General features: G+C 41.7%; 1 protein-coding gene across 1 annotated transcript in view; it reads left to right on the forward strand.

Moving 5' to 3' along the window:
- Slc28a3 (solute carrier family 28 member 3) overlaps positions 1-25,846 on the forward strand; it is a 60,351-nt gene that overhangs the window by 24,820 nt on the left and 9,685 nt on the right. Inside the window, exons 3-14 of the mRNA XM_090329455.1 lie at positions 1,187-1,272; positions 3,680-3,771; positions 5,955-6,144; positions 8,826-8,970; positions 10,430-10,543; positions 11,362-11,439; positions 13,564-13,644; positions 14,849-14,929; positions 18,131-18,256; positions 19,060-19,190; positions 21,795-21,963; positions 23,129-23,326. Of these exons, the coding sequence (XP_090185581.1) occupies positions 1,187-1,272; positions 3,680-3,771; positions 5,955-6,144; positions 8,826-8,970; positions 10,430-10,543; positions 11,362-11,439; positions 13,564-13,644; positions 14,849-14,929; positions 18,131-18,256; positions 19,060-19,190; positions 21,795-21,963; positions 23,129-23,326 (1,491 nt within the window). The remainder of the gene's footprint in view (positions 1-1,186; positions 1,273-3,679; positions 3,772-5,954; positions 6,145-8,825; positions 8,971-10,429; positions 10,544-11,361; positions 11,440-13,563; positions 13,645-14,848; positions 14,930-18,130; positions 18,257-19,059; positions 19,191-21,794; positions 21,964-23,128; positions 23,327-25,846) is intronic.

Here is a 25,846-nt window from a genome sequence, read left to right on the forward strand (position 1 = left end):
AAACTGGCACACAGATGTTGATTGCAGTTTAACTTGTTGTATAATGGCCAAAACTTAGAAACAACCCAAGTGGTCTTCAGTTGGTCAATGAATAAATAAATGATGATATAGACAGACAATGCAATATTTTTGAGCAATTTCTAAAAAAGCAAACAATCAAGCCAGGAAAATCATAAGAGAAATCTTCCAAAAATACTCTTGAACAAAAAGAAGCCTGTCCAAACTAGAAATATACTGTGCCCTTCCTCATATATAACATTCTAGAAAAGTCAAACCTAAGGCAGTAAAACCATCAGTGATATGGGCTAGATACTGGTGGCTCATATCTGTAATGCTAGCTACTCAGAGGCCAAGATCTGAGAATAGCAGTTCAAAACCAGCCTGGATAGGAAAGTCCATGAGACTCTTATCTCTAAAAAGCTAGAAGCAAAGCCATGACTCAAGTAGTAGAGCACTAGCCTTGAGCAGAGAGCTGAGGAACAGCATCCAGGCCCTAAGTTTTAAGCCCCAGAACTGCTACAGACATGTGAAAGACATATTAGTGCTGGGTGCTGGTGGCTCTTGCCTGTAATCCTAACTACTCAATAGGCTGAAATCTGAGGGTCACAGTTCAAAGCCAGCCCAGGCACAAAAGTCATGAAACTCTTATCTCCAATTAACCCACCGAAAACTGGAAGTGGTGCTGTGGCTTAAGTGGTAGAAGCGCTCAGGGACAGCACCTAGGCTCAGAGTTCAAGCCCTACAACAGACAAAAATAAGACAAATTAGTAAATATTCATTTATACATAGTAATATTTAATTATTAAATAGTAAACTATGCAGTAATTATGAAATCTTTACTAAACTTTCAATATTGGAATTAACTTTGTGTAGTATTTGTCTAAACACAAAGCTGGTGTTGAATAATTACATTAGAGACAGGAGCAGAAAAGCAGAAATAGCCTGTTCTCTTTTTTTAAAAATGCCAATAGTTCCTCTGGGAGACAGGGGAAAAAGAAGAGTGATCTTGAGTTTCCTGTGAGGAGAGGGGGAAAATATGTGATAGATAATAGGAGCCATCTTCTTGCATAATAACATGAAACGTCCTATTGAAATTTCTGGGCAAGCATTCTGAACAAAGAAGAGCAAAGTCTCTAATATCCAGTGTTCTGATTATTCTGTCTCTGCTCCAATGTCTGGTCTCCAGGGTGAAGACGAACAGGTCACCATAGAACAGGACGCCCTAAGAAATAAAGAAGACATGGAGGAGGATGAAGATTCGATTCCAAAAGGGTACAACTTTTCTACCAGTGAAATAACACTTGCCTTCCATCTAGTTACCCCTTTGTCCTATCATCTATTTTTACTGTTTCTTATGATTCATCAGAGATTACCACCTCCCAATGCCACTGGCAGACAAATTAATGGAGTTCTAGAATAAGCAATGTAGTCAATGCTTGATGTCCTAGGAACTCAGTGTCTAGATTTAAATCTACCCAGGACAGTCTCCTCATTAAAAGTGTAAATTACCAACTAATTGCTCCTGTCTATACAAGAGTAGTTAATTCATCCTCTCAATGTCAATCAATAGCCATTGATTTCTTCAAACTCAATCCACTTTAAATTTTATTGAACTGTTGCTATTTTTACATGCTGCTGCTGCTGCTGCTGCTGCTTCTGCTTCCTCTTCTTCTTCTTCTTCTTCTTCTTCTTCTTCTTCCTCTTCTTCTTCTCTTTCTTCCTCTTCTTCTCCTTTTTCTCCTTTTCCTCCTCTTTCTCCTCCTTCTCCTCCTCCTCCTCCTCCTTCTCCTCCTCTTCCTCCTCCTCCTCTTCCTCCTCTTTCTCCTCCTTCTCCTCCTCCTCCTTCTCCTCCTCTTTCTCCTCCTCCTCTTCCTCCTCCTTCTCCTCCTTCTCTTTCTCCTCCTCCTCCCCCTCCCCCTCCTCCTCCTCTTCCTCCCCCTCCCCTCCCCCTCCTCCTCCTCCTCCTCCTCCTCCTCCTCCTCCTCCTCCTTCTTCTTCTTTTTGTGGGTCATGGGGCTTGAACTTGGCCTGGGTGCTGTCCCTGAGCTCTTCACCTCAAGACTACTGTCCTACCCTTGAGTCAAACCCATTTCCCATTTTCTAGAGGTTACTTGGAGATAAGAGTCTCAGGTCCTTTTGTGCCTGGGCTGGCTTTGAACCCCAATCCTCAGATTCAGCCTTTTGAATAGCTAGGATTACAGGTGTGAGCCACCACATCCAGCTCCTTGTTGCTTCTTGAAGTTATCTAAGACCTTACAACTCCATAAGGTAAGAAAGGAAAGGCAAGATTTTTTAAAAATTTTTATTCACCTTATTTTTGGACCAGGAAGTGGAGTGACAGCTAGATAGAAACTGAGCCAGTTTGGAATTTCAGCCTTTTTATTCCTTCTTTGTACTTTTATCATAACACTAAAGAGTTGTCCATTTAATAAATTCCTTTTCTTTCTTTCCTTCCTTCCTTCCTTCCTTCCTCCTCCTCCTCCTTCTTTTTCTTCCTCCTCCTCCTCCTTCTTCTTTTTCTTCTTCCTCTCTCTCTTCTCTTCTCTTCTCTTCTCTTCTCTTCTCTTCTCTTCTCTTCTCTTCTTCTCTCTCTCTCTCTCTCTCTCTCTCTCTCTCTCTCTCTCTCTCTCTCTCTCTCTCTCTCTCTTTCTCTCTCTCTCTCTCTTTCTCTAACTCAGGGCCTAGGCACTGTCCCTTAGCTTTTTCTACCAAGACTAGTGCTCTACCACTTGAACCACAGCTCCAATTGCAGCTTTTTGGCAGTTAACTAAAGATAAGGGTCTCACGGACTTTTCTGCCCCAAATGACTTTAAACCAAAACCTTCAGATCTCAGCCTCCTAAGAAGTCAGGATTACAAGCGTGAACCATGGGTACCGTGCTTGCACTACATTTTAAAAACACTATATCTGTAACAACTAAGGCTAATGAATTCTTCACATTTCCTAAATGAGACCAGGAAACTTGGTCTTCCTGTAAATTAGTTCTGTGAGCAGTTTAGTGACAAGCTAAACATGTGGTATTAGCTTCCATTCTTTGAAAGCTCTTGATAATTATGCCTCCTTTCCTAGTATAAATAGTTTCTCTTGCTTTTCTTTTTTTTTTCTTCCATCCCCCTAATAAGCTGGCTTTATTTGTATTGGCATATATTAATTGCACAAACAGGCTCACTGTGATATGTCCATGTTTACATATGGACTTGGAACAGACTCAAGTATGTATTCACCCAGTATTCTAGAGCAGCATTTTGAGTTATGAACACATTACCACACAATGCCAGTAATGTCTGCCACTGTGTGCACGAGAGACACCCTGATGCTTTTATATGTATATATGTATGTATGTATGTATGTATGTATGTATATATATGTATGTATATATGTATGTATGTATGTATGTATGTATGTATGTATGTATGTATAGGAGCTTCTGCTCAGCTCTCCATCTCCTCAGCTCTGCTCCTAGAAGCACACTTCCAGCTTCTCTCTAATCTCTTGGCTTAGTCATGATTAACCAGTCCAAGACTGCTATTACCCAATGAAATGAATTTTGTAACATATAGCTTTGTGAATGTGTCTGTCACGTGCTTCATTGTTTTACCCTGACCTAACCTAGGCTTGGCATGGAAGTTTATGTCATGTTTCCAGTGTTTACTTCTGCCTTTTTGCTTCTACGTTGCAGGTATTTGGAAAGGAAGTACGATGCAGTTTGTGATTTTTGTAGGAAACACAAAGCCATTCTTCGTTACATCATCTGTGGCATTTTATTAACTGGTAAATACCAATGGACAGTGGGAATAACTATTATCTTTTGGGGGAACTCTTTCAAGTATTAGGCTTGGGGGAAAGAAAATAAACCTTCCATTTCTTTCTGGACTTCAGTGAGTCTTTCAAAGAAATAAATGAAGTGATCTCTGTAGGGGAAACTCTACATAAGTGCTTCCCTGCCTCATTTAAGATGCCAGGCAGGTAAAACTTTTTTTGAGGCACCCGTTGCCTTAGTCCATTTCTGCTGCTGGAACTAAATGCCACAAAAGAGATCATTTATGAAGAATAACTTCCAACTAGGTGGTACATGCCTGTAATTCTTGCTACACAGAAAGCAGAGATCTGAGGATCACAGTTCAAAGCCAACTGGTGACAGATAAGTTCATGAGCTTCTTATATCCAAATACCCAGGAAAAAGTAGAGGTAGAAATGTGGCTCCAGTGGTGGAACACCAGCTTTGAATTAAAAAGCCAAACATGAGTCTAGCATGATTAGGAAACAACAATAACAGCAATGATACTAATAATAGTAATGATTTCTGAGTCTGAGGGTCCAGGTCAAGATGCTAGCATTGAGGAGGGCTATCTTAATATCAACACATATGCAATAGCTATCACAGCATGAGCTGGGCACAGCCTAGATTGGATTTCTTTTTCTATTGCCCTTCTGCCCTCATGGCCTCATCTAACCCCAGTTATTTCTAAGGCCCCTCACTTCACCAAACACTATTAACATATCATCTGGATATTAAGTCCCAGCACATGAATTTTTGAGAGACACATTCAAATCACAGCACCTATCATACTCTTTTGATTGGATTTGTCAGCACATCTTGGTTAATGCAAGCCCAGAAAACTTGAGTAACTGACAAGACATGGTGACAACAGAGACAAAACCCTAATTGTAAGGAGTAAATATTTGATCATCACTGTAGGCCATTTGGCTAACTCCTCTTGACTATAGACGAGGCAAAAATGACTTTGATATTTCCCCTCTCTAAAGCAATGATCTCCACACCCTGCTATAAAGAACATTCTGTCTTTAACCAGGAGTGGTTTTGCATGCCTATAATCCCAGCTACTTAGAAGGCAAAGACAGAAGGATCTAGAGTTCAAATCAAGCCCTGGTAAAAATGGCAAGATCCTATCTCAAAAATAAAACAAAAAACCCAGAGGTGGCCCAAATGGTAAAGTACTTGCCTAGCAAGGACAAGACCCTGGATTGAATCCCCAGTGGGAAAAACAAAAATGCTATGAAATGGAAACTCTCACCTAAGCCCACTTCTAAATCACAAAGGTCAAGTTCGTGTTCTCTCCTTCTCAGACAGCTGTATCAGGCTAGATAGTATTTTTGCCTCATTTTTATATTGTGCATACTGTCAAAATCATGCAAGTAGGGTAGCCTACTGTGCAGTATTGTAACTTAAAAAAAATTTTAAAGCCAAATTCCAGGAGCTCATACCTGTAATCCTAATTGCTAAAGAGGTTGGGATGTTAGGATCAAGATTCAAAGTTAGCTTCAGCAGGAAAGTCTGTAAGACACTTATCTCCATTTAACCACCAAAAGCCAGCATAAAGCTCTGACTCACATGGTAGAGTGCCAGCCTTGAATGAAAAAGCTAAGAGAGAGTGCCCCAGACCTTAAATTTAAGGCCTAGTACCAACACACACACACACCCCACCCCCACACACATACAGTGAAACATGGAAGCCAACAGACATGGCTAAGTTCCAACATAACTTTATTGATAGGGTACAAATCCACATTGGCCGGTGCTATCACATATACCACCTATGCAAAGAAGAGGCCGACTTAAGTTGCAGACCCTGTGTGCTGACCTTTCAGAACAGGAAATCTTAGTCTTTGCCTAGAATCTCTCTTCAAAAGCAGCACCATTCATCATAGCCATTCTGCAGTGCATAGAGAATGTTGTGGGTCTAGTTTACTATTGGTGCTTAGGCCAAATCTGAGCTGCAGGAAAAACCAACAGCTTTTCGCATTTACATTGAGAATGTGGAGACCTGATTGAAGTGGAGGAAGAGAGGGAAAATAAGCCAAACCTTACCCAGAGCAGTCATTACCCATATCAAAGCATTCCGATGGATTCGTGGTCATATCTTCCATGACTGAGCCAGATTGAGCTGAGCTGGCTTCCATCATATCACAAGTTTGCTTTATTTCCTGGACAGGTTTCCTGGCCCTGGTGATCACAGCCTGTGTGCTAAACTTTCACAGAGCCCTTCCTCTTTTTGTCATCACTGTGGCTGTCATCTTCTTTGTTGTCTGGGATCACCTGATGGCCAGATATGAGCATCGAATTGATGAGATCCTGTCTCCAGGCAGAAGGCTGCTGAACAGCCACTGGTTCTGGATAAAGTGGTAAGGGCTTTTGACTGGCTTCTTGCAATTGAAGGTCTTTGTTTACACTGTTCTAAAATTGTTGCTTTGTGAGATTTTGAAGCTAGGAACAATGTGGGGAGCAATCCATTGTCATATTTTCATTTTACAAATAAGAAATCAAGACCTAGATGAGATGATGACTCACTGGATGTATGTTCTAAGTGCCTTAATTCAAATGCTAATGGTGTGCAAAAACCCCACTAATAAACATCTACGTGTTATATCCGAGAGATATCTGTATCCTTAATGTCCTGAAGCAGTTACGGTTATAAAAGAATCCTAGCTTTTGAAGATGCTGAGATCTGAGGATCACAATTTGAAGCCAGACAGGGCAGGCAAGTTTGTGAGATTCTTATCATCAGTGAACCTCCAAAAAGGTGAAAGTGAAGCTGTGACTCAAGTGATTGTGTGCTAGTGTTGAGTGAAAAAAGAGGGGCAGCACCCATGCCCTGGGGTGAAGACTTTGGACTGGCATCCCTCTCTCTCTTCCAAAAAATAGTGTCAGTGGAATGATCTCACGATCAATCAGTATTGTGTGGTTTGGCACAGGATAGGGAATGGGAAGCACAAATAACATCCAATCTCAGTGTGTAGTTAAAGGATTGGTTTGCAAGTACAATACAAACTTGCTCACATGCCTGCAAGAGGGGATTTCATTTTACAAATTAGGGATGATAGAGTATATTAAATCTTGGGGTTATTTTTTGTTTTTATGCGTTGTTTTATGGGGGAGTGTCTATATAGGGCTTGAACTCAGGGCTTAGGCACTCTCTCTGAGCCTTTGTACTCAAGGCTAGCATTCTGCCACTTGAGCCACAGCTCCACTTCCGGCTTTTTAGTAGTTAATTGGAGATAAGATGCTTTCACAGAATTTCCTGTTTGAGCTGGCTTTGAACTGTGAGCCTCAGTTCTCAGCTTCCTCAGTAGCTTGGATTAGAAGCTTGACTGCCAACACCCTGCTACAGACTTTTTTTTATTAAAAGTTTTTTTTTTATTAACACTGAGTTTTTACATCGTATTTCAAATGTCATGTTCTACAAAAAATTTAAGAACATAACTAAAAGTAAGCTGAGTCTTTGTATGTCATAGATACATATCAATCTATATAATATAACATATCAATATGTCTATAGAATATATATCCTATCATAGGCCTGTATGTTCTATCTAGATATATTTATATCTAGATATATTTATATCTAGATAGACATAAATGTCAATAACCTGGAATACCAGAGTATTTAGTCATTGCTCTTGTACTGTTTGGATCTCATATCCACATATCAAGGAGATCAGGCACCTTTTCTTCCTTTGATCTTGACTTATCTCACTCAACATGATTCTCTCTAGTTTCATCCACTTCCCAGTGAATGCCATTATTTTATCTTGCCTGATGACTATGCAGAATTCCATTATATATATATTTATGTACTACATTTTCTTGTATCCATTCATCTGGACATATTTTTAATAGCAAAATGTCCCATTCCTTACAAGAATGAAAGCTATAAGCTGGACTACACATCCCATCTTTCCTGCCAGATTCGGATTGCCCTTCCCCTTCTTCCTTCTTATCTCCTTTTCTTCCTACCTCAAAGTCAGCAGAGTGATCAGGGCCAGGACAGTATTGATTCAGGGGAATGGCTGTGTGCTGTGGGCCTGAGGCTGGACCCTCCAGCCGAACTGTTGTAAGCAGGTTGTCCCCTGTAGATCCTCATGTCTCAGTGTCTGCCAAATGGGTGTCCCTTGGTCTGTCTCTGTGGTCCTACTCAGAACACACAATCCCTGCTCCTGCTCCCCCAGCACAAGGGGCTTTCTGGTTTTGCCATCACAGCCTTGCTGACCTACCTGACTCCTCAGGCATGGTAGAGCTCAAATTCAGACTGACATCTGTTGGGGCCCCTCAACTGTTGAGAGTATCTTATAAGTTCTCTCATAGAGGGAAGAAGGCAATAGTTCACTCATCCCCAAACCAAGCATGAAGCATAGCCAGCTGCTGATGGCTCATACCTGTAGGCCTAGCTGCTCAGCTGACATCTGAGAATTGCCATTCTAAGTAGAAAAGTCCATGAGACTCATCTCCAATTAGCAAAAAACTGGAAGTAGAGCTGTGGCTCAAGTGGTAGAGTGCCAGCCTTAGCCAAAAAAAAAAAAAGTCAAGTGAAAGCTCAAGGCCCCGAATTCAAACCCCAGAACAACAACAAAGCAAAGGAATCTAAATAATAGATTGGGCTGGTGATGCTCTCTTATAATCCCAGTGCTCAGAAGGCTAAGACAGGAAAATCCCAAGTTCAATTCAGATTTCGGGTCCCTCTCTCTAGAATGAGAGAGGGAGGGAAGGAGAGAGTGAGAGAAAGAAGGAGGAAGGGAGAGAGGAAGGTACGTCACTCAAAGAAATCACCAGACCTTCCATTCCAAACACCCTTTCTCTTCTCTAATCCTTTTATAGAACTTAGTACTTGTGACAGGCCTGAGTAGCAGAATGTGAGGGATGCATCGATTTATTTTTTGATCTATCTGTTATTATTATATTTTCCAGGCAGAAGGAATCACCCCGTGTGTGTTGATTTCATTAGCATCTTTGTGACTGTTAGCGTAAGCTCATTAGAAGTTCAAGTTAGCACAATCCGTGATGCCATGGCCTCCCTTCTGTTCTCCAGGGTGGTCTGGAGCTTACTGGTCCTAGGGGTTATTTTCTGGCTCATCCTGGACACCGCCAAGTTGGGTAAACAGCAGCTGGTGTCCTTCGGTGGTCTCATCATGTACATTATCCTGCTATTTCTGTTTTCCAAGCACCCAACCAGAGTAAGTATGAAACTAACCATTTGGGGAGAGTGCTGTTGTTATTGTTGTTTGTTGTTTTCATGGGTTTTCTATTTGTTTTGTGTTTGTTTTTATTTGCTTTTCTTGTCTACCCCGGTGAAGGCAGTTCAAAATAATAATAATGAAAGAATTTACCTTTTCCAGGTACTGCTTACAGTGCTGGGCTGATTTAAGGGATCCAGGGTATCCTTCTTTTAGAACTTCCGAAGGACTGCCTGTTTGTATCTCAAGTTCCCAGTAAGCTCCAGTTCCACAAGCAGAGGACATCATTTTCCCTGTCAGGTCCAGCTTCTGCTCCTATACCTCTGATCTGCAGAGGGAAACCCAGTCAGCCATCTTCTCAGGCTATACAGTACCACTTATTGTAAACTACATCCGGCCCTTGTCAAAGTTCCAGCTGTGATTTTTTTCCCTTCTCATTGGTCTGTGATACGATAACCCACAGAATAGGTGAGACCTCAGAAACCTAAAGGCTCTTACTTGTAAATCACAATGTCAAGCACTTTAGCACTGGCTAAAAGATTGATCCAAGGAGAAAGCATTAATCAGAAAGAGACTAAGTTCATCTAATGTGATCCAAATCATTTGTCTTATTCAGGTGACTGTCGCCATCCTCTGTGCCTTCAATCCCAGAATTCTTTGCAGGACATTCATGTCTGTGCTGAATGATGTTAGATGATTGTCCATTCACGGGGTCCAATCTGGGTCCACATTCAAGGTTATTGACTCCTTTTATAAAGAAAAAAGAGTCCTTCACTCAGACAGAATTTCACAGAATTTCCATAAAAACTGTCAGACAAAGAGCGTTCAGCAGATGTTCTGCCTTTCCCATTATCCAAGTGAAAGGAATAATTATATGTATAATATTTACAATGTGACTGGATAGCCAGTCCTTCCTCTAATGATGCTTCTTACATTATGCTTGGTTTTTAATTTATTCATCAAGACTTAGTAGTTCACATACTTTCCCAAGAGTGAAAGCTCACATTCAGATTTAGCATAAAAGAATATAACCTTGTCTTCTTTGAAGATATGGTTCCCAAGACAATTTTTCTGCTCATAGATGCTTGGGTCCTTCAAAGAAGATAGGCCAGGGGCCAGGAGTATGGCCTAGTGGTAGAGTGCTTGCCTAGCATGCACAGAGCCCTGGGTTTGATTCTTAGTATCACATACACAGAAAAAGCTGGAAGTGGTGCTATGGCTCAGGGGTAGAGTGATAGCCTTGAGAAAGCTCAAGGATAGTGCCCAGGCCCTGAGTTCAAGCCCCAGGACTGTCAGAAAAAAGGTGGATCACCAGCTATATTTGAGAACATCTTCTAGGAAACAGTGACCCCTGGAATATTTATGCTGTGGTCAGCATTAATTTTCTAATAAATAACTTGAACTTCATTCTAGTGTTCAACTTAGCACAATAAATGATCATCTCTATTTCTCTGCATAGGTTCACTGGAGACCTGTTTTTTGGGGAATTGGATTACAGTTTCTTCTTGGGCTCTTAATTCTAAGAACGAAACCTGGATTTGTTGCTTTTGATTGGTTGGGCCGACAAGTTCAGGTGAGTCAAAAACTAACTTATTCTTAGCCTGACACTAGTGACTCATGTCTACAATCCTAGCTACTCAGGAGGCTGAGATACGAGGATCACAATTCAAAGCCAACCAGGGAAGGAAAGTCCATGAGACTCATCTCCAATTCACCACCAAAAATGTACAAGTGGGGCTGTGGTTCAGGAGGTAGAGAGCTAGTCTTGAGCAGAAATGCTCAGAGATTACACCTGACCTTAAGTTCAAGTCCCAGGACCAGAACTCATAGTAATAACCATAATGATAATAGTAATTTGTTCTTATGGTGATATAAGTCATGAAAGAAATAGGTTATTTAAAATACTGTAATATCTGACCCTAATTTTAAGTCCATAATACAATTTAAACAAAATCCTGTCTATGATAAACGTTGATTTGTCTTCTTTATTAAGATTACTGCTGCCTCGTATGCTCCACTTTATCATTCCTCTCTACATTGCCCCTCAAGGAGTCACATTTCTAGATAATTACACACATAGAAAATGGGCTTTCTTTGCGTATGGTGAAAACTAGTGCCACTCACGAATCACTTGCTGCAGGAAACTCACACTTAGTTCTTTAGCATCCTGAAGCAGACTGAATGCCAGAAATGGAAGGAATTTGGTATGCAGGGATGATTCAAAGCTATGCTTCACCACCATGCCATTCACTGGAGAAGCAAAGCTAAGATGTTCAACTTTCCCAGCCTATCCAGCAGGCTGCTGATCCTCATTCTCTGTGAAGCCTAGTGTTTCTGTGACTTGTGATACTATTCCACTGGTTGAATAATCTCTTCCTTTCTTCTACTCAGACTTTTCTGGGCTACACAGATGCTGGTGCTATGTTTGTCTTTGGCAAGAAATACACAGACCACTTCTTTGCATTCAAGGTAAATCCAGACCCTTTTGAATTTCATTCTCTGCATGATGATGATGATGATGGTGATGATGATGATGCTGTACAAAGAGTTTTCTATTCCAGTCTCTGTTTCTTGAGCAGCTTCTTCTTAGTAGATATTTAGATAGAACCCAACTGACCCCAAGCTATGTATCTACTGCTGTCTGTGTTATAGATATGTAACACATCATCACCCTTCCTCACTGTTCATTCAGAGTCAATGGGATGCACACATCTCACTGTGTTACTTCTGCAGAGTGTGAAGGGAAACATCCAGGGGAGGTCAGGAATAGCCAAATATTTGAGTAAGGTAGCAACATATAAGACACTTATCTAAACTCCCTATAGGGAAATAGTGTTTGGAACTCCAAGGAAAAGCACATTATGTATCTGGAAATGCAGAGGCATGAGATTTACAACCCAGGACCAGTAGAGCTCTGAACTCAAAATACCACTCAGTTCCTAGCTAACTGGGACATCTGGTCAACCACACCAATCTCTGCTCTCCAGCACCATCCTAGGCTAAACTTTTCTCATCATTTCTTCAGGACAGCCTTTGCTAGGGAAGCATAGATACGCTTAATCAAAGGAGGGATTACAGATAAGAAATCACTTCACTCCTGTCTGGACATAATCAGTTCCCTCTCAGCACTCCCCAGAGAAAGCTCACTCTCCTCTAAGAAGCCCTTACAAATCTGAGTCTGAGAGTCTGAAATATATATTTGGAGTTTTTTTCTGTGTGTGTATGTGTGTGTGTGTGTGTGTGTGTGCGTGCGTGCGTGCGTGCATGCACGTATATGCATGATGTTATGATTCCTACATTTCTAAGCTGTTTCCTTTTTCATGGACTCCAAATCTGTCTCTAAATTACCCTGGCTTCACTTCGGCATTTATGATGGATCTTATACATATTTTTTTCTTATTTTAATGACACACAGTAATTTTCCATGGTTTTGGAGTACAGTGTGACATTTTAGTGCGTGTCTCAGCATGCAATGATCATACTGGGATCTGAACCTTTACTAAAAGTGCTGATTTGATGCTTCAATGCCAAGATAACTAAGCCATAGCAAAAAGGTCAAGTGTTTATAGACTGAAATAGAAACATCCTCCCACTGTGAACTGAATTCAGAAATGGGAAAAAAAAGTGGCAGAGGAGACACTTGCTACCCAGACTACAGCAGCAACCTCAGAATTCACCATCCCTACTTTCTCTTGGGTCAGTGGGCTTTCTTTTTCTTTTCTACTAAAGAATTCCTGAATGAGCACTTAGAACTTCTTGCATTCAGGAAACTTCTGCCTACCCATTAATAAAAGGTTCATGGTAACTGAGCTCTGAATAGTAGCACAAAGTATCTTTAAATATCTTTAAATATCTATTATTAATAGATTTTCTTTTCTAAATTAGATTCTGCACAAATTGTCCTTGGTCATTCTGTACTTTTGTCTCTAGCCATTTCATTGGGGAATGGTGGGGAAGGATGAGCAGGGACCCAGCTCCCAGCTCTCAGTGGTCTCTGCCAGGTGGAAATTGCTCCCTGCAGACACCCAGGCTGTACCAAAGGCTTCTAAACAGCTTCAGGAAAATAGGACTGAGGAAAGTACTATATAAATTAAGACAAAATTAAGCTATTCTCCAAAATGTAAACCATTTTAGTGATTCAAAAATCCATAGCACAACTGGGGCACTGGTGGCCCATGCATAGAATCCTAGCTACTCAAGAGGTTGAGATGTGAGAATCCCAGTTCAAAGCCAACCTGGGCAGATAAATCTGAGGCTCTTCTCTCCAATTTACTACCAAAAAGCCATAAGTGCATCTATGGCTCAAGTGATAGAACACCAGCCATGAGTAAAAAAGCAATTGTGTACATACTTTCTCTAAGAGAAGCTCATAGTTCCTAAGAGCTAAACTTGTCTTAGTCTGTTCTCTTTTGTTACTATGACAAAATATTTGAGACTGTATAATTTATAAATAATAGAGTTTTATTTAATTCATGGTTCTCTAGTATTGTCATGGTAGAAAAAGGGAAGCAGAGACCTCTCTCTACCAGGATCTCTGCTAGGTACCTGCAATACCACTGGGCTCACCTCTGACCCTCAGTCACTTCTGTGCAGATCCTCCCCATCGTGGTTTTCTTCAGCACAGTGATGTCCATGCTCTATTACCTGGGATTCATGCAGTGGATCATCAGAAAGGTACTGGGATTGGGAAGTGCTGAGGACATAGGCGAGGCCATTTTTTCCAAGGGACAATGTCTCCAATGCCTCTTATCCAAACATCTCGAAATTGCCTTTCTCTTCCTGCAAAGATCCATCCCTCAAGTTGTTAGATTCAAACTCAAAAATTTCCTCCATGTGTCCATAAAAGGAATTGGAACTCAGGGACTTCTCACGGAGCTTTGATTTGCTGAAACCCACTGGAGAGCTCCATGAAACCATAGCCATCACAACGTTAGCCAAGGAGTTGAGGTCCATTGGCTGCCACTGGAAAGCCATGTCAGTCTTCCTCATGATTATCCAATCTTGCCTTGCACATGGGCACTGTTTATCTTCAGTACACACTCCTGATCTTGGAATTACTAGAGAAATCAAAGCAAGAGGATATTTTTTTATCCTGGTGGGAGTTTTGTAAGTACACAACTAGTTTAAACAGGAAGAGTTAGCCAGACATTGTGGCACACCTTTCTAACCCTAGCTTCTCAGGAGGGGGAAGCAGAAGGATTGTGAGTTCAAAGCCAGTTTGGGCAAAGTGAATGAGGTCCTATCTCAAAAACTAAACAACAGTTAAAGAGAAGGGAGGAGATAGTTCTAATAGTAGAATGCTTACCTAGCAATGTGAGTCCTTGACTTACAGATAGGAGAGAGAGAGAGAGAGAAAGAGAGAGAGAGAGAGAGAGAGAGAGAGAGAGAGAGAGAGAGAGAGAGAGAGAGAGAGAGGAGTCTCAGAATCTCATTCTTGCTATCTTGCTGTCCCAGCTAGATCAGAAAACTAGGAAGATTTTAAGCTAGTATGGATGCACATTAGAAGAGAAAAGTGGTACAGGCTTTGGTGATCAGAGTTCTCTTTTGGTCCTTGTAAATCAAAATATGTAAACAAAAAGAAGAAAAAATAGAGGAGAAGCAGACAGACAGACAGACAGACATGTACACACACACACACACACACACACACACACACACACACACACACCGTCACTCAAACTTACCACATACATAGGATTTGATCGACCTGCTCTATAGGCTAAATAAGTTATATATACATTTAGCATTATCAACAACCTGTATTGTAGACCTAAATATGTTCCTGCCATTTAAAGAGTTTTATCCCTACTTTGATATTTTCTTTTGTACAAATATATAAGTATATTCCTCACTGTTATTATCAATTTCTTTATTTTAGGTCGGATGGGTAATGCTCATTACTATGGGTTCATCTCCTATCGAATCTGTAGTAGCTGCTGGTAATATATTTGTTGGACAAGTAAGTTCTACTATCAAAAAAAATCAAACAAAATCAATTAAAAATGGGATAGTCTCCTAAAATGCAAGAGGGGAGAGGAGGAGGATGGGAAGGAGAAAAGGGACAGGGAGAGGGAGAAGGAGGGGTTTCTAAGGAGAAGTAGAGTTGAGGTATTTCACCAAAGCACAGGGCTTCCCAGGTACAAATTTTTGCCAGAACTTTTTGGAGTTGGTTGAATGACTGAGGTCTCTGGTCAGCTCCTCAAAGGCAGCTAGTAACTTCCACTTTCTCACCTCAGAGCTGCAGTCTCCCTTTCTTTACTGTAAAGCCTATGGCAATGCAGAAACCCAGAAAACCTTCCCGCCACTAGTCATAGGCTGCAGAAATACATCCCGTTCTCAGCTGGCTGAATCGGCCATCTGCCTTTGCAGACCTGGAAGAAAAACGCCTTCAGGTTTTTCTTCTCATCAAAAAATAAACTTTGAAACTACACCTTTTCATTTCTTGGACCCACCACATGGATGAATATTTTTGTACCTATAAGCAAGGATCTACCAAGCCAAGAGTTGTTCCTCAAAACAGCAGCATTTCTAAAAATAATCTTTAAAAAGGTGGACGCACCCATTACCTGACAAATATAACTGTAACCTCTCTATACATTATCCCAACAATAAAATACAATTCAAATTAATAGATGGATACATGGGAAAAGATAATGAGCTACCCATCACTCAGGACACACAGCCCCAGAGGAAAAGGGGTCACAACGATCACCCATGAAAGAGTAGCTAGTACCACCACTCAAAGGAACTGGACTTGAGGTAAAACTCAGACCACCCAGAAATACACATGACTCTTAGATCTCAGGCTTACCATCATTCAAGGCAGGCTGGGTCTTCCTTGTGAGCCTGGCTCACTGGCCCAGATCTTCCTTTTCTTGGAGATGAAATCATAATGCTTATAATCATGAAACCTCTCAGGACTAATTAGGAAGCCCTCTAGAGTTGATTGCTGCTATCTATAGAGTAGGGAGGTTCACATAGCAGGTTCCAGTTGAGTCTATAAATTGAAGCATGGCTATTCAATCTTACAGAACAATTCAAAGTAATGAGAATAAAAATGTAAATTTTACAATTTTGCTCTATTTGATACTTAATATGGTAAAAGGACTACTCTTATCGATGGAGATTCCTGCACTGTAGGTTGATAAGATTCACAACCTTCCGACTCTGTACTGGAGTTCCCTCCCGAGTACTGAAGAGGGAGGGATCTCTCAGGCCTCTGACTCTCAATTATAAATGAACCTGTGGCTCCTGCTCTTTGTTATTGCTGGAATATTTTGTGTGTGTATGTCTGTGTAGGTGTGTACATGCACACACGCTTGCACACAAGTCCCTACTTCACCAAGGCCTCAGGAAACAGATTGTCGAAATGAAGTTGGAAGACAGAGAGATTCCACAAGGCCGAGTTGCTGGACAGTACTTGGCCAACTTTTTCTTTGAAGAAAAAAAGCGTTTTATTTTAACTGACACTCTACCACTCTGAGCCACAGCTCTACTTCTCATTTGGGGGTAGTTAATTGGACAAAAGAGTCTCAGGGATGTCACTGCCCCAACTGGCTTCAAACTGTGCTCTTCATATCTCAGCCTCCTGAGTAGCTACATTACAGGCATGAGCCACCGCGCCCATCTACTGAACAAGTGCTAGAAACATGCACCATGTCCTCCTGCTGTCCAGTGCTAGACTGAGTGGAGGCACCATAGAGCTAGCTTCACAAGGTGGAAGATTTACTGTGACCATAGACATGTGGACCTAAGCTAAAATGACCCCACTGGTGGAAGTAAAAGTATGACACCACGGGTAGAGTGCTAGCGTGGAGCAAAAAAAAATCCTGGAAATCAACCTGGCAGTGTTGTTGCCAGGAGGGATCACTACTACACTGTTGGCGGGAGTGCAAACTCATTCAACCACTATGGAAAGCAGTATGGCAGTGCCTCAAAAGACTAAACACAGAGCTCCCCTATGACCCAGCAATTCCACTACTTGGCATTTACCCAATCATCCAGAAACAAGGACATACTAAATCCACTAGCACAATGATGTTCATTGCAGCACTATTTACCATAGCAAAGATATGGAATCAACCCAAATGCCCCTCCATTGATGAGTGCATCAACAAGATGTGGTATTTGTACACAATGGAATTCTATGCTGCTGTCAGAAAGAACAACATTGCCCCATTTGTAAGGAAGTGGAAAGACTTGGAAAAAATCATATTAAGTGAAGTAAGCCAGACCCAAAGGAACATAGGCTCAATGGTTTCCCTCATTTGTCATAATCAGTAGAAGCCTTGGGCTCTCCTAGCAGAGATTTACAATAGAGCAAAACCTAGATACATAAGGTCATATAGGATGAGGCTAAATGAAAGGACCTCCAGCATATGGAAACAAGAGCTTTATCTTGGGTGACTGTTGTTCTTAATGTACTATGATATTTCTCTTCTCTTTTGTTTCCCTTTGGTTAATCTCATATTGTTATTGTATCTGACTTTATTACATGGTGTATTGAATATATGTTTATTTGAAATAGGAAAGGGAAGGGGGGAAACAAGATGATTGGGAGGGGTGAGGGGAGAGAAATGGGAACAAAAACATGAGAAGGGGTTTCAATGTGTGAGAAGTAATGCACCTACTATCTGGCGAATGTAACTGTAACCCCTCTATACATTACCCCAACAATAAAAATTTAAAAGAAAAAAACTGGAAATCAAAACAAGAAAGATTGTAAGGCTTTGCCTACAAGCCCAGTACCAGCACACAAAATATAAATAATAGTAAGCCAAATACCAGTGACTCATATCTGTTCTGAGCTATTCTGAGATTGCCTCTAAAATATTGCTTTGGAAAATGAAATGTTGAGTAGATTGGCATAACCTCCTGAAATTGAATCCTCCCAGCCACTGGTAGCTACTTAGGAAGCTAAGGATTTGAGGCTCAAAATTCAAATCCAGCTTAGGCAGGAAAGTCTTTGAGACTTTTATCTCCAGTTACCCACCAAAAAATCAGAAGTGGAGCTGTAGCTCAAGTAAGAGAGCCCTCGCCTTCAGCACAAAAGCTTAAGGGCAATGCCCAGGCCTTGAGTTCAAGACACAGGACCAGCACAAAAATTAGTAAATAAAGATGGCATTAATCTGTTCACATTAATCACCTTCTTGCTCCCCAGACAGAATCTCCACTGCTGGTCCGACCATATCTGCCACACGTGACCAAGTCAGAACTTCATGCCATTATGACAGCTGGCTTTGCCACAATTGCAGGAAGTGTCTTGGGTGCATATATTTCTTTTGGGGTAAGTCTTTTTTCTAATTACCCTATGCAAAATTCATCCTTTCTTTTTAAAACTATTATTCATTCTTTACTTTTGTCTTCTTTTTTTGTTACTTTTTTCTTTTCCGTTGCTTGTAGAAAAGAAAGTCATAAGATAGCTCTTTTGCAGTATAGCTCACAGATTTTGCTCACAGTTGCTCTGACATTGGAATGTAATGAGGCCAAAGAGTTTGGGGGTTCACTTTCCTGTTCTTGTCACTGAAATGTGAATTGTATTCAATCACATCATAAAATGAAGTTACCTTGCCAGGAACTGGTGGTTCATGCTTCTAATTCTAGCTACTCAGGTGACTGATATATGAGGATTGAGGTTCAAAAGCCAGCCCTGTCTGAGATACTTTTTATCCGTAATTAGCTAGCAAAATGTTAGAAGCAGAGGTGTGGCTCAAGTAGTAGAGCACCAGCCTTGAGTGAAAAAGCCTTGAGAGAGCACTTCCCTCAGTGCAAGCTCCAATACAGGCACACACACACACACACACACACACACACACACACACACAAATCATTAAAAATAAAAATAAAATAAAAGATAATAAAAAAGAGCCTGAAAACTCTTATTTGAAAGGTCTTTCAGTATAGAGTCAATTCTCTTTTGAAGGGATCAGACTTGGGCTTGGTGCGTTTGCTAAGACTGGGGTCAGTTGTCTGATATTCCTGCATATCCCCTGACTCTTCTTCCTTATCGCTTCGTTTTCTGTGAGGTTTTTGGACCTAAGTGAAGGGGGGAAGCTAAGCCTACTCCTTGTTTTTCTTCTGCAACTGCAGGTGTCATCCACCCACTTGTTGACGGCCTCAGTTATGTCAGCACCCGCATCACTAGCTGTGGCCAAACTCTTTTGGCCTGAGACAGAGAAACCCAAAATAACTCTCAAGAATGCCATGAAAATGGAAAGTGGGTAAGCGGGACACACTTGTTATCTAATGAAAAGTGACATCACAGGTATGGATAACCAATAACCAGAGAGAATTAGGAAATTTGAGTAAATTGAATTCCCCAGTAACTCATTAGACATTACCAAAACAATCTTCTGTCAAAGCTGGAGGGAAAGCCTGTCTAAATACATGAGTATGAGCACAACTCCTTACATGTTGATGATGAAGAGATGTCATTGTAAACACAGCATCGTGTTTATCCACACTTGGTTGATTAAGACTGCTAGAAAGTCATAGAATGACCCTTTGTGCAAGTTCTTCTTAGCATAAGGAAGCTGCTTATCTTCTTTTGCCCTGTGAAAGAAAAAAGGAAGTATTCGTTAAATAACAATTCATCAACCAACATGTGTATGAGAGTTACCTCTTATTTTCTTACGGAAATAGAATCATTAGTCATGAACGAAAATAGCAAGTTGCCATGGATACAAGTAAAGGTTGAGCATCCTGAACTCACAAAATCCAAAGTGCTTCAAAAAAATAAATATAAGTCTATATGAAACATAAGCTAATTTAACTCCTATTTTATAACATGTACGAGGACTCTAAAATCCGAAATCTGAAAACATATCGCAAGCATTTCAGATAAGAGATCTTCAACAGGGAGATCCACTTATAAAAATAGTGACCATTCTGATTTATACAGTGTATTATTTAGGGATACTACCATACAGGAAAACTATAAAGAATGGGAATGATAAGCAGAATTTAAGAGACAGGCGCCTCTGAAATTAGAGTAAAAGGGGTAGCATGTAGGGATCAAAGATGATGTAGCACTCCCTTTCTTTTTCTTCTTTGTTTGTTTTTTTTTTCCTGGCACTGGTGTTTAAACTCAAGGCCTCCCACTTGCTAGATAATCTTGCTCAGCTGGTGCTCTTCACTTGAGCCACACCTCAGATATGATCAGCTTTTTGCTTGTTATCTTGGAGATGGAAGCTCATAGACATTTTCTGCCCCAACTGGCTTCAAACCATGATCAGCTGGATCTCAGCCTCCTGAGTACCTACAATTGCAGGAGTGTCACCACCAGCTCCAAGCTGATGTTCCATTTTTTTCATATATTTTTCTTGTAATTAATAGAAGGGTTACATTATATTCACCAGATAGAAGGTGTATTACTTCACATACGTTGATACCCTTTCTCATGTCTTGGTCCCTATTTCCCTCCCCCCACCCCCTCCCCTCATCTTGTTTTCCCCCCTTCCCTATCCGATTTCAAATAACCAATCAAGCATATATACAATATATCAGATGACAAGGTGAAATACTGTAACAATATGGGATAATGAAAGGATAGCAAAAGTGATGAGAGATAACATAGTACATTAAGGACAACAATCACTCATTGTATGGCTTTTGTTTCTATATCCTGGAGGTCCTTTCATTTAGTGTCATCCTATCTGGCCTTATGTAGCTAGGTTTTGTTCTTTTGTAAATCTTTGCTAGGAGAGCCCAAGGTTTCTACTGATTATGACAAATGAGGGAAACCATTCCTTTGGGTCTGGCTTACTTCACTTAATATGATTTTTTTTCTAAGTCTAAAAGCTACTTTTTAAAAGAAAAATGATATATTGTTATTTTTAAGTGGTTGTACAAAGGAGTGATCATTCAACAAATCAGTTTATAAAGACAAATGTATATTGATCAATGTCACTCCTTGAAACCTACTTTTGGGGGTGGGGGTCATGGGGCTTTAACTCAGCCTGGGCACTGTCCCTGAGCTCTTCAGCTCAAGGATACCACCCTACCCTTGAGCCAAGCCCCACTTCTTGGAGATAAGAGTCTCAGGTCTTTTTGTACCCGGGCTGGCTTTGAACCTTGATCCTCAGATCTCAGCCTCCTGAGTAGCTAGGATTATAGGTGTGATCCACCTGGCCCCATGAAACCTACTTTTAATAGATAAAAATGTAAACACACACACACACACACACACACACATGTTGTGAGGCTTGAACTCTGGGCCTTGGTGCTGTCCCTAAGCTCTTCAGCTCAAGGCTAGCATTCAACCACTTGAGCCACCCTGCCATAGCACTTTCGCTTTTTCTGGTGGTTAATTGGACATAAGAGTCTCACAGACTTTTCACACCTGGGATGGCTTTGAAACATGATCATCAGAGCTCAGCCTCCTGAGTACTTAGGAATATAGGCATGAGCCACTGATGCCCAGCTCTATACTAGTTTTTTTTAATCATGTATTCAAGTTGATTATCTATGTCCCAAATTAAAAATAAAATGCTCTTAGGATAGGGTGATGCATTGTGATTGAATGAGTACTTAGTGTGTGTGAGGCTCTAGGTTCAATCTCCAGTATCTCCCTCCAGTCCCACCCTCTCCCCAATAAAAGAAAGAAACCCAACAGTTTGAGTCCCATATTCCCATTATATGAATTCAACAATTAAAAAGCGCTATCCTGATTTTCATGAATCACATGAGTACTTAGAACCACAGTACAGACCTGAGGTTGGCCTCTTTTCCAATGACCTCTGTTTCTGCTATTTCTACCCCTGTGGCCTCCACCTACCTACCTACAACATTTTTAGTAATTTCGGATTTGCTATTTTTTGATAAAGCGACTCCAGGAACCTTCTAGAAGCTGCAACGCAAGGAGCATCCTCATCCATCTCTCTGGTGGCAAACATCGCTGTCAATCTGATTGCCTTCCTGGCTCTCTTGTCTTTCATGAATTCAGCCCTGTCCTGGTTTGGAAACATGTTTGACTACCCACAGCTGAGTTTCGAGGTATATTCTACCATACTTCTGCCCTTTGTTTTGTTCCTGCCTTTCTTTGCTTAAAAGGATGCTTATGAGCTGGGCGCTGGGAGTTGGTGCCTATAATTCTAGCTATTCAGGAGCTTGAAATCTGGGGATCACAGTTCAAAACCAGTGCCTGCAGGAAAGCCCTTTAGACTCTTTTATCTCCAATGAAGCACCGAAGCCTGGAGTGATGCTGTGGCTCAAGTGGTAGAATGCTAGACTTGAGCAGAAACGCTGAGGGCCCACACGCAGGCCCTGGAGGTTCAAGGCCACAGAATAAATAGATAGGTAGGTAGATAGATAAAGTTCAGAGACCTCCTTCCCTAACTACCTATGGTACAGAAGCTTCTCTCAATTCTTCCTTCCCCCAGCCATTCTCCTGACCCCTTCCCCAAGAATCCAGATTCCAAAGGAATCCAGACTTAACTTCTGGAATAGAATACCTGACTGGGTAACTTACATTTTAAAAGAAGACATGAGAGAGAAAGAGAGAGGGGGAAGGAAGGAAGGAAGGAAGGAAGGAAGGAAGGAAGGAAGGAAGGAAGGAAGGAAGGAAAGGAGGGAGGGAGGGAAGGTGGGAGGGAGGGAGGGAGGGAGGGAGGGAGGGAGGAAGGGAGGGAGGGAGGGAGGGAGGGAGGGAGGGAGGGAGGGAAAGAAAAGAAAGGGAAAAAAAGAAGTTTATTCCACTGATAGATCTAAATTTAAAAATCCAAGCTCAGGTGGCTGCATCTACCTGACTTCTGGTGAGAGCCAGAAGCATGGGAGAAAGGCAGAAAAGGCAAGAGGGCACACGTAAGGAGGGGATATCGGGAGACAAAGCACTTAGCCCACTTTATAACCACCTGTCCCCTTGAGTACTGATACAGTCCAGAGACAACAAATGCATTCGGTCTCATGAGGAAGTCATTTATCCACCTCAAGGACCTCACCACATCATTACAATGGGGAACCAAAGTTCAGTTTGAGTTTGGGTGAAGAAAGAGTTTTAGCAACTCCTGATAGACAAACATGGACAGCTTGTGTGTGAAGGCATTTCTGTCTCCTAAAGGAGCAAGAGGTAACAGAAACCATCTTGTCCCTGAGGAAGAGGGAGGAGAACTAGAAGCAAGTCATTCTTCTAACCAAGTATCCACTCTCATGGTTTTCACAGCTCATCTGTTCCTACATCTTCATGCCCTTTTCTTTCATGATGGGAGTTGATTGGCAAGACAGCTTTATGCTTGCCAAGCTGCTTGGCTATAAGACATTTTTCAATGAATTTGTGGCTTATGAGCACCTCTCAAAATTGATCAATTTGAGGAAAGCAGCTGGACCCCAATTTGTCAATGGTGTACAGCAATACATGTCGGTGAGTACACAGTCTGATTTTCCAGTGTGCTTCCTCATCACAGAAGCACATTCATCATCTAGTTATTGCAGCCTCTAAGAACCAGGCAGTAATGTATATCACTGCCAAACCATCACCAAATCCCCACTTTTGGAAGCTTACAATGTACATAGCACCTGATAATTTTCTCTTACTTTGATTTAATGGTGTGTTGGGGTGTGACCAGATACATTCACTGAGAGAAAACAAAGAGATACAGACAGACAGAGGAGACCATACTAAGTGATATGTTTGTGTGTATACGCTGGTATGGGGGGCTGGACTCAGTTGTCTGGCTTTTTGCTATTAATTGTATGTAAATCTCATGCACTTTTCTGTCTGGACTGGCTTTTAATCATGATCCTCAGATCTCCGCCTCTTAAGTAGCTAGGATTATAGGGCATAAGCCTCCATAACCTAGCATGGTATAATGCCAACAGGAACCAGGACTAGAACCAATCAACAGATATCTATCAGATCCCTTCTACGCACAATGTCTTGAGGCTATAGGTCTGGACACATCATAATGCTCTCTGTTAGTCAGCTTTCTATTACAGAGACAAAGTACCGGAGCTAGTCAACTTAAAGTGAAGAAATGTTTGCCTTGGCTCACTGTTTCAGAGGTTTCCATGGGCCATTGGTGCCAATTCTCTTGGGTCTGTGGCAGGGCAGAATATGAAGGTGGGAGCCCAGAGCGCCGGAGGCCTCTTCAGCACATAGCATCTGGGAAGCGAAGGGAGAGGAAGATAAGGGGATGGTGATCCTAATAGTCCCTTCAATGTCCATCCTCAAGAACCTAACTTCCTTCCATGACCTCCCATAACACTAGAGGCTGAGGATCAAGGCCTTTGGGAAATATTCAGGTTCCAAATCATAGCGGACCCTATCATCAGGGAGCTGTTAGTCAACTGACTGTAAAAGCCTGGAGCTTCCAGGTCAATGGGGTTTCTGAGAAACTGCCTAAATCAACAAAGATAGCAAGCAAAACACCATCACTTACTGTCCAAGAGGCTGAGAGGCAAGGGAAGGCTCAGGTCAACAGCCTGGATAGAGATACTCAACATGTGCCTGTGTCTGGTGGATGAGGACATTGGGTGAGGCTATATTTGCCACTGAAACTTCTTCTCCCTGAGGAACAGAACAATCCCATATGGATTCTAAGGGAATCACCCTCACCACTGCTCACCGAAAGCATCCACTGGATGTTAATGTCCGCGGGCTTGTACTGGGTTTTACAAGGGAAGGAGAGGAAAATCATGCTGCCCAGACACGTGACCACTCACCCCAAGCCTCACCACCACCCCAGAGTTCTAAAGACCAAGCATGCAAATACAGTCCTCCCCTACATATCACACAAGCAGAACAGAACTGGCTTTTATGTTGTGGCCGTGGGATATTTTGGCCAGCCCATCTCCCAGGAACAAAGTGTCAGCGGGTCTCATTGGTCACACATTTATTCTTCAAGTGAGCTTATGGTGAGACATAACCAATTATCCTTATTATGTGGATGCCACTTAAACCAGTTGCTTTCCCTGCCAAAAGTAAACAATAGGCCAAATGAAGTGAAATGTGTTCTATCTCCAACTGCCAGTTGCCAGAAGAAAATAGTTTTGCTAATGAGTAAAGCAAGCTGCCAGTTCTAGCCATACCAAGTAGTTCTGTGGAAAGATTAGCCTTGGGAAGGGTGATGACACAGAAGTGAGGATCTGATTTGGTGTGGGGGTGAGCCCAGCAATGGCAGGCACCCCTGGAAACACAAAACCCAATGCTGTGTGGAGCCAAAATGGAATGGCATCTCAGGACTTCATGTTTCTGATCTCCACTCAACTCAATGGGAGTGAGTCCCAGCCATTTCTGCTTACCAGTGCGTATTGGAATGTGTCCCAACATTGCCCTAGAATATCCACAAGACTGAAACATACCCTGTGGGTCCTTGAGGCAAAACTCCCCTGCTGCTGTGTTCCATTGCGGACCTGCATCACAATGTATGCACAGTACCGCATATAGGGAATTTATTACTCCCCCCTCCCTCCCTCCTTCCACTTCTCCCTTCCTCAGTCCTCTCTAGACTGAAGTTTGAACTCAAGAGTGTGCCCTTGCTAGTTCAAGCTGGTCTCGAACTTACCATCTTTCTGCTTCATCCTTTTTGCATCATTGAATCCCTGTGTATGTCACCACTGGCTCTTTCTTTTTGTGTAAGTCCTGAGGCTTGATCTCTGGGCCTGCATGTTGGCCCTGAGTTCTTCAGCTCAAGACTAGTGCTCTACCACTTTGAGCCACAGTGCCACTTCTAATTTTCTGGTGGTTAATTAGAGATAAGTGTCTCACAGACTTTCATGCCCAGGATGGCTTTGAACTGTGAGCCTCAGATCTTTGCCTCCTAAGTAGCTCGGATTACAGGTGTGAGCCACCAGTCCTGACTGACTCTTTATTAACATACCTGTAATCTTAGCTACACAAGAGGCTGAGATCCAAAGATCACAATTTAAAGCCAATCTGGGA

This window comes from Megascapheus bottae, chromosome 3 (assembly GCF_031878675.1).
Source record: "Megascapheus bottae isolate mThoBot1 chromosome 3, mThoBot2.hap1, whole genome shotgun sequence".
NCBI lineage: Eukaryota > Metazoa > Chordata > Mammalia > Rodentia > Geomyidae > Megascapheus > Megascapheus bottae.